The sequence below is a fragment of the Mirounga angustirostris genome, unplaced genomic scaffold (genome assembly GCF_029215605.1).
Source record: "Mirounga angustirostris isolate CCGP_5_RB_7025 unplaced genomic scaffold, mMirAng1.0.hap1 SCAF_6, whole genome shotgun sequence".
Lineage (NCBI taxonomy): Eukaryota > Metazoa > Chordata > Mammalia > Carnivora > Phocidae > Mirounga > Mirounga angustirostris.
The window spans coordinates 92,390,149-92,402,186 of NW_026991714.1; the positions used below are offsets into that span (position 1 = coordinate 92,390,149).

General features: G+C 43.7%; 1 protein-coding gene across 3 annotated transcripts in view; it reads left to right on the top strand.

Moving 5' to 3' along the window:
• ARID5B (AT-rich interaction domain 5B) overlaps nt 1-12,038 on the top strand; it is a 180,361-nt gene that overhangs the window by 127,070 nt on the left and 41,253 nt on the right. For 2 of the 3 annotated variants that reach the window (XM_045877911.3, XM_064594675.1), the window contains one exon: nt 9,524-9,636. In XM_045877911.3, coding sequence (XP_045733867.2) covers nt 9,524-9,636 — 113 coding nt within the window. Of the gene's footprint in view, nt 1-7,811; nt 8,114-9,523; nt 9,637-12,038 lie in introns of those variants that run through there. The other variant, XM_045877912.3, reaches the window with a different exon arrangement.

A 12,038-nucleotide genomic window follows, 5' to 3' on the forward strand; every position in this document is an offset into this window, starting at 1 on the left:
GACTCACCACTTTTGCTGATGATTCTGGCTTCAGATGTTAATCTTGTTCTGTCTACTCTTTAACACATTTTCGAGGACCTATCTGTAATCATAACCTTGAATTGTTGACTAAACCAGCATCCCCCAAGAGAAAGATAATGCAAGCCACATGCAACGTACCATTTTCTAGCAACCGCATTTTAAAAGGTAAAAAGAAACAGGTAGAATTAATTTTAATAAAGTGTTTTACTTAATCCAGTATATTCAAAATATCACTTCAATATGGAATCAATATAAAATGTTATTAATGAGCTATTTTACATTTTGTGTCTTGTCCTGGAAATCCAGTGTGTACTTTATGCTTATGGCACATCTTAGTATGGTACCGGACAAATTTCAAGTGCTCAGTAGCCCCACGTGGATAGTGGTGACCGTGTGAGACAGAGCAGCTCTCAACAGTCATAGAAACATTTTATCTTACACTGAAAAAAATGGGAGGGAGTTCTAACCTCTTCTGTGTATTCTCTTTGTTCATCTGATGGCTATCTGTCCACGTTTCTCCACAATGTGACACACAGTCCCACTACCCGAGCGCTCTAGCTTGCCCTGCCTCCTCACACACAACCCATTCTGGACCCTCGCCCCACTCCGCTTCAACACATTTTCCAGTATAGTGGCCCCTAGGTAGCCACGAGCAAATGAAGCTCAGACACGGTGCTGGTAGCTCACGGAAGAGAACAGGGCTGGGCGACCTTTACCTGAGCAAAGAAAAATGTCTGAGAGCTTCAGACAAACAAGAATAGCCATCTTTTTACTTTTAAGTAAGAGACTTGTCCAACTTCTTCAATTATTCTTTCTGAAAGGTAGAAAAGCATAAAGAGTGTGAAAAATCCCTTTTAAGTATAAATTCCTTTGGGGATCTCTTAAAAAAGAGATTGGAAGCTTATTACTTGATGACCTTTTACTTTTTCTTATATGTATGTGTTTGAAAAACTGAAATTTCTCTCATAACATATTAGTCCAAGTCTGTAAGAAGTTAAATACCTCTATGTTAATACACACACACACACACACACACAAATGTCTCTTTTACTTATTTCCAAGTAGGGAATGTTTTCTTTAGAGATGTAGCAAATCAATTATCCTCAATGTTGAAAATGGAATATCTCATTTCCAAACCTGGAGAAATGGCTGAACAAGAATGTTCTGTTTATATGAGTTTAAAAACTGTTCTGATATTTGCTGCTCCTTTCAAGGCTATTCAGCACAAAAAATGTAACTTTCACTTCTGTGCTGGCCTGTTCAATAGTTACACCACAGAACACATCCATCATGGACTAGATGAGCAGGATTTTTGATTGTAACAAAAAGAAAAAAAGAGAGACAAAAATCCTCTATGTTTAAGAGGTCCTATCTTTATAAACTTCATAAATTAGAGACATCAAAATGTCCTTAAAAAGCATTTTCAGACTAGATCCTTAAAATAGCCTAAATTTTTTTAAAAAAACAAGTATCTTAAATTAATATTCTATTCTTATTCCAGACAATCATACCAAGAGAGACTAAATCTGTGTTTATTGAATAGTTTTCAAAAAATGGAAACACTATTTCAAAATCTTCAGAAGAACTACACAGTAAACATCGAAACAATGCACTTAATCTAATTGTTAATAGCTTTCACGCAGTTTTTTTCCTCAATGTCCAGCATGATCTTCTCCACTAAGAGTGGAGCCTGAGCCCCAGGGCCTGGAAATGGACCCTGGGTACCTGGCATCCAGTGAGAAGAATAGCAGGAGAAATGAGTTGCCGGGTAGAAAGTTGAGCCCCTACGGCATTTTGGTTTTGCTGGGTTTGCGACTTCATAAAAGACCTTGCGGCTGGGGAAGGAAATCTGACCCTTTATTTGCAGGGTAACACCTGGACCAAATGGCCACCTGTCTGTAGTCTGTGCACCAAGCTAAGCCTTCGGGTATCCACTCTGCCCTGATGTTTCTTTACAGAATTGTAAAATTTGGACTTTTAAGGTGAAAGGGTCTTCCACCGGCTCCTGATGCCATGGTACGGACACCTCATCACCTCAAAGACAAGTAAGCATTTGTGAAAGAGCTGCAGGCCACCACTTCGGTCCCTTTCAGGGATCCTGAGGGGGACCTTTCCCTGAGAATGGGTCCCCTGACGGATATGTGAGTAGCCAGAACAAGCCAAAGGGAAGCTGAGGGTTTGAAAGTTCTGGCACGGATTTCAATCTCCTTCCCTGTTTCCAGAATTCTCTCCTTAGAGAGTCAGTCTCCTGAAAACCCAGACTCTCTCCTCACTCTGCACCTAGATTTAGCGCCCAGATTTTCCCCTCATTCTCTAAATGGTAGTGAAAAGTGTCTCTAATCCCCTTCTTCTTTGCCAGCGCCCTTGTAGACAAGCCTGTTATACACATCTAGAACATTTCTGCATTCCTTTGGAATTCACTACATTGTTTCGGAATAATATATAGATAATATTTGGTCATTTAAATTTCTCTCCCTCCTCAAGACACAGAGGGGAAATAAAGATAGAAATCTGCCTGTCACTTCTGGTAAAACCTGACTAAAAAAGAGGTTTGCTTGTGTTTTAATGCAAGAACGCATGGAGTCACATGCTTTCAAACCAATTAGCAATACAGATGAGCTAGCAAATCGAGTTCCATTTATAGGGTGGGGGAAGGGGAGAAGTCAAATTATCTGTGTTTTTAAGTGTTTCTGAGAAATGAAGACCTCCAGGGCAGAGAGAAGGCGGGTCAGGAAATAGCTATGCAAATCACATGCCTATGAAATTACTAAAACTTTGATCAGGGGCATTAACAATCGCTCCAGCATTCACAAGTATGAAACAAAGAGTGAGTAAGACTGGGCCTGTTTTGGAAGGGATTACAAGAGTGTTTACTTACATGGTTTGTTGAGCAGTCAATGAAGTCCACGGCTGTTTTGGACTTAAGCTGCCCGGGCAGTCCAGGTATGACAGACGCACTAAGACATTCCACTCTCATTAGTGACTCGTGGGGATCTCAGCGATGCTGACAAACAGCCAAACTGGCTGGACCTCGTGTGAAGTCCGCTTCATTTTTTTTTCCCCACCTGCCCTCTTTCTAACCACACAACTGCTCACCCTGCACAGGAGGTGGGAGGGGACCTGGGTTCTGGGAGAGTGTAGTTCATTGGAAATGCTAAATTGTGGTCATGGGCACGGTGGTCCACAGGGCGCCAGGGGAGAGCTGGGGGCTAAGGCCAACGTGGACACTCACGGTGGCCACGACATCCAGGGTTGCGGGCAGTGTGATGGGCGCTCTGGGGACACACGACGGTCGACGCTCCGGGCAGCCGAGAGTGAGGGCATTTTGCGACCGGCTCTGGCCTCGGTTCACGCCTCTGAACTATTCTCTTTCATGCCTTGATTTGAGGAAAAAAAAAAAAATTACCCGGGAAAAGGGAACTGTCAGAACAATTGTGGAGAATGATAACACGCTTGCAGTGGCTTTTGTTTGTTGTTTGCCTTACCTCCCGCCTCTGGCTGTCAAGTCAGCATTTACGTGGGAACGGCCCACGAGATGGAGTCGGGCTTGTTGATGGCCCCGGGGGCTCGTGTCTCAGACAACACAGTTGCCACCCATACATTCCTGTTGGGTGTAGAAGGTTGTTTATGGGAAAACAGAATAAAAGTAAACTTGAGAAGTGTTAAGTCTGTGTGTCCCGAATGCTTTGCGCATTCACAGAAAGATTCAACCAATTAACAGACTTTGAGCACCGGGGCGGCTACTGCCGCTTCCTGGCACCGCTCTCTTAGGTGTGGAGTAGTGAGTGTAGAGAAGGTAGCTGCGGATTTGAAATACACGTTTCAGGGAATCATTTTATGAATTTTTAAAATAAAAATGTTGACTTTAAGTTAAAGCCAAAATGAGGGCTGAGAGCTTCTGTTTTTCTTTTCTATTTTCCCAAGTATTTGAAAACTGAAATTCTGTAAGAGATTATCTGTGAAATGCCTTTCTTTTATTACACCCATAAATTTCAGGAGTGGCTTTGATCAAGCCTTCTGCCATGCTTGGTTTCTAGATCTTTTACTCATATATTAATAACTTTAAAAACACTCATCCTATTTTTGTTGTAGTGAAAGAGGAAGTTTCTAAATAGTCAAAAGGGAAACATTGAAAATAGAACACAGTAAATGATAACTAAATTAGGGTATTTTTTTTCCAGCAAGAGCAATGCTCCATGCTGAAACTTGCCAGAGTATTTTAAGATTATTGTCTATAAAGAAAATATATCAGAGAATTGAAATCCTCAGAGGAAAGGCCTTACAGAAATGCAAAGTATTATCAGAAATGCATACTATACAAGGAATGATGTTTGTCAGTCCCTAATACATCAGTCAGGGGAGTTTAGTTTTCTGGCTTGTGTTTAGTGTTTAAAACACACACACACACATACATACACACGTGCACACATGCACGCAAAACTTGCAAATCAAGTGAGTTAACGCTCTGCCAACTTCCTCTAGATATTGACCCTGGGGGTCAAACTCTTAAGAAAATGAAGCCTGGTTTTCCATCCCCCTAATTGCAGTCCCCACCAACAAGCAAGTCCTATCTCTAAGTGGAAGCTCACAAAGAATTTCTCGAGAGAATATGGAGCTGCTTTGGCAACAAAATCCTCTCTGCAAAATGAGAAGAAAGAGTTGTTAACTGATGAGTCAATCCTGCTTTTATAGCAGTTTATCTTCGTGGTATTTCCAAGAGCATAAATGTTATAAAAAAAGAGAGACGGTCATGACAGGAAGAACACAGTAGAAAAAAACAGGAATGTTTAAGCCAAAAGCAATTTACTTTGCCAGTAACTGGTTACATTTCCTTTGTTTTATTATTATTATTTCAAGAGCTGGGGTTGAGCCGAAAGTTTCCCACACCTGCGCTGCCCTGACACATAACTTGTCAGAACCCATAGTGAAGGGAATATATAAATGAATGCCTGAAAACCCTGAGCTTCTAGACCCTTTAAGAAAAGAAACAAACCCCAAAACCTTTTGCTTATGTTGCCTAAAAAAAAAAAAAAAAAAAAAAGGCTTTATTTTATTAATGTTTGACGGAGTTAAGAAGAGGAAAAAACAAAACACACAAGTCAGATGTCAAAGTAGCCTGGAGCACTGGCGGTCACTGATGCTCCTGGGATTACCGGCATGGAAATAGTAGTGACTTCACAGAGGTGCGTACTTGTTAATTTCATGACGCTGAGGAAGAGGAACAGATGGGCAGTCAGAGAGGAAAGATTTTTTAAAAACCACAGAGATCTTTCACTGTTTAGGCAGAGGAATCAGTGGCCCACTGCAAAGGGGGAATGTGCACGGCGCTCTAAGTTTTATTAGACCTATGTGGCTTTAGTGGAAGCCTTTACCTGCTACTGAGTCAGGTCGATGGGGACCCTGCTCCGTGTCAGGTCTGTAGGATGCCGTTGGCTGCCTGAGATGGACTCTAGCACCCTTGTGCTATGTGGTGTTTGGGGGAAGCTCCCTGGTGCCCGACAGCCCAAGTTAATCATATAAATATCTCATTATGAGACAGAATGAGGGCCTGTGTCTGTCTGTCAGAAGTTACTTAAAACAGGGACTCTGGGTTGGAATCCTTCTGCTACCCATAACCAGTTGCATGACCTAAGACAAGTAATTTCATCTCTGTCTCAGTTTCCTCTTCTGGAAGATGGGGATAATAATCTCACCTTCCTGTTGGTTTGCTGCGGGTTTTAAATGAGTTATTGTATGGGGCGCCTGGGTGGCTCAGTTGGTTGAGCGACTGCCTTCGGCTCAGGTCATGATCCTGGAGTCCCGGGATCGAGTCCCACATCGGGCTCCCTGCTCGGCAGGGAGTCTGGTTCTCCCTCTAACCCTACCCCTCTTGCGCTCTCTCTCTCACTCTCTCTCTCTCTCTCAAATAAATAAATAAATAAAATCTTAAAAAAAAAAAAAGTTTAAATGAGTTATTGTATGCAAAGTGCTGACTGGCACAGAGAAAGTGCTCAGTAAATAGCAGCTATTATTATTATTCGTGTGTAATATTGAAAACATTCATGTAAAGAGCATTGACTGAACTCCGTGAATGAGCCAGGCCAGAGCTGGGCTGTGGATTATATACACATGTAAAAGTCACCGTGCATTTATTGCTTCACACATTTTTTTTTTTTTTTTTTTGGTAGTGGAACTGACCAGAGGCAGTTGTGCTCTCTACAAGCATGCTCCCGGCTTCCCACACCCCTGACCACCACCACACCATAAAGCATTTGTTTTCACTCACCCGCCTGGCAAACGATTTGTTCTCTTGACTCTGTAAGAACAAAAAGTAGCCTGGGAACCAGAATTTTTACTCCCCCCGCAAAAAGCCAGCCCCTCAATCCCAAAGCTTCGCCTGGGGTCTTACAGATCCCAGAGGTTTCAGATTGCATTATGGGGTCTACCCCCCACCCCCCAGTCCTGCAGGCTCCATTCTCCCTGGGACTTTGAACATCAGCTCTTCCGGGCACTGGGGCATTGGAGACAAGATCACAGTCCTTCCGAGCGCCAGACAAAAAGGCTTAACGGTCATCGGGAACCAAGGGCCTTAGGTTTTCTGTCTCAATTCTCAGAGCAAACTTGGAAGTCAGGTTAACTTGTTTACCTGGGTTACGTTCCCAGAGCTCAAGTGTAAATAGAGAAGGTGAAGGCAGTTTTACAGGTGCCCGGTGTGACAGGTGCGCACATGGGCAGGTTGGCGGGCTTGGCTTGTGAAGACTTGAAGAAGGTACATGTGGGCATCTTTAGTTTCATCCGTCACTTATTCATTCACCAGGCTGATATCATGTAATGCCATCTCCTGGGTGTGTGCTGGGCAGGTGACAGATGAATCCCACATGGTCCTGCCCTGAAGGACCCTCCCAACTGAGGATGATAATAACCCATAAACTACAGCTAAAGTACCACGAAGACCGTGGTACCTTCCAGAAGAGAAAGCCAGGAAAGGAGGGCAGAGGAGAAATGAGAAGAGAGGTACGTGAGTCTGAGGCTTGAGCCATTGGTGGGATTTGCCTAGCCTACCTGAAATGTCAGCCACTTGCCTCATTAGGAACAAAAGGCTTTTTCTCTTGATCAGGTCCCATTTAGAGTTTAAGTTTGCGTGACCAGAATATTAGGTGCTAGCCTGTTCTAAATTTAAAATTCTCAGAATCTGCCGGGGAAGGGCATGTGCTTCTCTGCGTTCTGAAAACAGCTCAAAGAATGGAGAAAATAGACCCGATTTGAGGATGACCTATTGTCGGTTCCCGGAACCTTTGCCTGTATTTAAAACAGCCTGTTCAGTACAAGTTCTATCTAAAAGGCCTTTGGGATTTGAAAGCTTTCTGGAAAGAAATGCTTTTAGGTTTAAGTGTTTTTTTGCCAAAATGTGAGGAAGGAGAGATCATAGTTAACAAGTCTGAGAACAGAGACGATACTGTTGTGTTTCTTTTTCGTGAAATGCCTCAGACCTACCCCACATCATGCTCCCTTTCTGTCAGCTTTCTGCTCGGCTATTGTTTTGATAAGGGACATGAAAGTACATCCTTCCCTCACACTCATTAAAGTCTTAGCACTTGGGTCCGTGGTGGAAACACCTCTGTGCTACCCTGAGTCTTCAAACCAAAATAGTCCACGCCCTGGCTCCGGGCTAAGGCCCGGGTCAGTTCATGGAAGGTGATGGCATGAGCCTGTGACAGGGGAGAAGGAGGTCAGGATCCACAAAACAGGCCTGATGAAATCACCAACCCGGCGCAGGGAGGGCGGGCGGGCGGGGGGGGGGGGGGAGGTGGGGAGCAGAGCCCTCCCTGCCAGTCTGGCAACTCCGGCAAAGTCCTCAGAGCTCATCCCACACACTCCGTGCTAGTCACTGCTGTGTGTTTACATGAGTAATGGAGCTGCCGGGGGAGGGGAGTTGTAAGCAGAGCGCGGAGCCTGGCAGCTCGCATTCACATTCGCATTCGCGTTCGCGCTGGGAGGGAAGCTGACATCCACACCAAGTCAAGACTTCCAGGGACGGGGCCGGGAAGCAGTCACATGCTGTAGCTTTCGTGAGCACAGACGTCCTCAGGCAGATGTTTGTCGACTGGAATGGGTAATCGCTACTTTCTCTTTGCTTGATGTTTGTCTGTGAGTTTGTTTACCTGTGATAATTCCAGGCTGGCTTTGGGGGATGGACTTCTGGACGCTCGTCTGGGGAGGGGGGGAAGGAGCGGAGAGCGGGTTTGGGAGGGGGAGCTGAGCCCCACAAGCCACTTTTTAAACTTTTGCCGGACTGGAAAGGAGCTAGCTCTGCTTTCCTGAGCTTTCCCAACAGCAGAGCTGTTATCCACAGTAGAAAAATCAAATGAGTGGGACTCGTTATGTGGATGAGATGAGTACATCAAATGTCCTAAAATCCCTGGTTAACTGTGTGATGTCAGGAAGTTGAACAACAATTAAAAGCGTTGGAGTTGTTCAGAATTGGCGCTCTCATCATCCTACCTTAAAGCAATAAAAAAAAAAGTGTGGGTGCCTCGAAAGGGCTGGAAGAAAACTGCTTGAGGGATAATTCATTCGTTTGGAATTGTTCGAGGACTGCTCGGTTAGTGGTTTGTTTTAATTTTGCTCGGCTTGGGTGACTGATGGAGCTCAATGTGAAAGCTGATGCCGGACAGTCAGAGCACTAGATAAATAGCAGCCTTCTTTTTGCTGCTTTCTCTGTGGATCTTAAAGGGATCGAGCTCAACATCAAGGATGAAATAGAGCTTTGATTTGCATCTTGTCTGTGGCTTTAAAAAAGTATAATCTTCACGGAATCAGGCCAACCTCAGTGTGATCTTTGCAAGTTATTTTAAATAACCCTTGAGATCTTCATAAAAACTCTCTTGAAAAGGAAAAGAAAGCATGCTGATTTGAATGTAGCTGCCAGATTTGCTGAGATTTAAAACATGCTGGTTGCAATATTATTAGTAAATACCTGTAAGACTATCTTTCTGATTGGTATCATGAATGTCCTTTCTGTGCTCTCTCTCTACTTATTTGTATCCTATCAGCTTATTTGGATCATAATTTCAGAAAACACTCCTGTCTCCACTTTTGAGGAGAGAGGCTTTCAAACGCTACATTACTATGATACCGTAATGGGCTGGCATATCACCTAGGTTTCTGAAAACGAGATACAAAACAAAAGGAATCATCTCGGAGCCTGGCTTAGGGTTGTCCTTCAGCTCAACATGTTTCTTTTCTAACAATAGGGAAGTGCATTTTCCTGATTATTGTCCTTGAGAGCCGAGAGCTTCATTTTATTTATACTAATTAGACATGTTAGCTTTGGGAAGAACTGTAGAGTCTACCAAGACACAGCCCTTCAGAGAAGGGGGCATAACGTGAAGGTTGGCTTCCACACGTGGGTGCGCTCCTCCGAACAGGTTAGAGGGCACCACTTTATTAACATTCTTGGTCTTTAATAAGGAAACCCATGCAAATGAAAATGTACATCAGTTTGTTCTTCGTTTGTTTTCAGCGCCAAATCTTAAAGGCAGACCACGCAAAAAGAAACCATGCCCACAGAGAAGAGATTCGTTCAGTGGTGTTAAAGATTCCAACAACAACTCCGATGGCAAGGCTGTGGCCAAGGTACGGTCGGTCGTTCGCTCCCTGCTCTCCATTTGGCTGCCTCTTGTTATTTTTCCCTTTTCTCTTTATCTCTCTGCTCTTGTGTCTTGGTGGCAGTTTTCAATTCAGAATCTGGCTTTGGTATTCACAGCTCTCTGTATCTGTTCCCTCCCCTGGGTGGTTGGGGGAGGGGGGAGCGTAGGCATTTTGATTAGTCAACAGAAAGACTTCCCACCTCCCAGTCTGGCCTGTTGGGTAAAGGACAGATGATTAAGCGCCCACGTCATTGAAGCTGAGGATTTCATAGAAGGTGACACAATGACATAGTTTACTCTGCTTGTATCAAAAATAGACCAAGATGAACCATCCTGTTTCTGAATGTGTTCATCTAAATATGTTGCAGAGATTAACAGAGGATGAAATTAGAAATAGCTAGAATTATGTTTTTTAGTTGTATTTTTTCAAAGTCACCTCTAATTTACCTTGGAGTAAAACTGAAGATATTTACCTGTATGGAAAAATAGTTACATGGATACAGGTACCCATATAGACATTTGTATCTTCTTGAAGATCTCTCTTAACACAGAATGAAAATCCAAATTCTAAACTATTTTTCGGGCCCAGGCCCATTTTGCCCAAGCATTCCTTGGAGTCTTGAAAGTGCATGCCTGAGGTATTTAGCACCACGAAGGGTGAAGTGTCACTTTATATTTTTAGACTTACCTTTTTGACTTTTGTGAGGTTGGTCAGATTTGCACGGTTCTGTTTACTGGGTCTTTGCACTTAGGTGTTGATTCTGTGCCAAAGACAGCAATAACCCCTTTAGGACCCGGATTGAAGACCAGATTTCAACTGATACTATGTTTCCAGATCCAGGAACTAAGCTTATGTAAATGGGAGCATTTTCACTAGTGGTGAATTTGGAAGATTCTGATGTAGGAAAATATGAATTTGGTTCTGTGTTGACAGTCTGCTGTTACTCTGCTCTGTATACCACTCCTCTTCCCAGTTTAATGAAACCAACCCTAGACAGTCACAGTTTACAAGTCTTACTTTCAGCGGATGATTGTTTAATCCGGAAGTTCTGAGGACTTTTTGGTTAGGATTTCTTCGTGCTTCCAAGAATGCAAAGGGTTAAAACACAGAGATCAACCAGTAGAAATGTGTGTTTTCTGGCTATACACCGATCTGCTTTCCTAAAGTTATTTTTGTCCTGCTCTTTTGACCTTCTGCAAATGAGTGCACATGGGTACCAAGAATGACATTTTCTAGTAATTTGGACATCTCAGCCCTAGAACTACCCATCAGCTTCCATGGTCTTGAAGAATGTCAGCAGGAACAGTTTATTCCCTGTGATGTGGTTTGCAATACTGTAGAACAGACTGAGAAGGTTTTAGGATCCTAGCCTTTAGCCGAGCTTGCACTGCTGGTACCTTATGTTGGCACCCTGCCCCATACCTCCAAGGTGACATCATGTGTTTACCCCAGTATGTTCTGTACCTGAGCCCAGCAGGATGAAGCTCCTTCCCATGTCATTTGGAGTTACTAATGAAGTATGCCTCTGGGAATTTTACAAAACTCATACGAATTGATCTGAAAGACGAGCACCTCCAATATCTCTCACCGGGGAAGGCAGCTCAAGACTCACAGTAGGACCCACAAAACTGCAGAGAACAGGAGCCTGTTCTATATTTGATGTTCACTGACTTCGTAGGAGGGATCGTAGTCAAACCTGGGTTTTCTAAGGGACCCTTTCCACACCCCTCCCACCAATGCTGCTGTTCAGAATCTTTACAAGGAGGCGGATCACCCTTCCATCGTTGGTTTCAGTGGTGAGTGGATGAGGCACCTGCTGCAGTCAGCCCCCAGGCACTGGTCTAAACACCTAGCTCTTCTCAGAGTCTTGGATTACAGTTCTGCCTTGGCTGCTTCCAACGGGTCTGGCAAGACCACTTCAACTAAAAGAAAGAACTAGTAGGTATAAAGTATGGCGGGCTTGTGTGTTGACACCAGCAGACTGATGGAAAGTCTCTACAGAATAAACAGGCCACCCCTGGGACGAGGATGACCACTAGAAAGGCATTTATGTCTTAAAGGGGTCTTTTCTCATGAAACACTGTCATAGAGATTACAAGCTTGTAACCATCTGATCACTTGCTGAACTGGAAGCAATATTTCAAGTAACAGTTTGGCTTTATGACCAAGACCTGTGTGACTGTTTTGCGAAAGTGTCTCACACAGACTATTTCTAACCATGGATATATACCAGCTCCACACAGCAAAGCTCTCTAGCATGAGAACCTCCTGGATTTGTGGTCTGCATGGCTGGAAGAGCAGTTCGAGTAATTTGCCTGTTGCCATCAAAAGGTTGCACTCTCTCAATGAGAACATAAAAGCCAGCTTTGTAAGACTCTGTTTGTTAG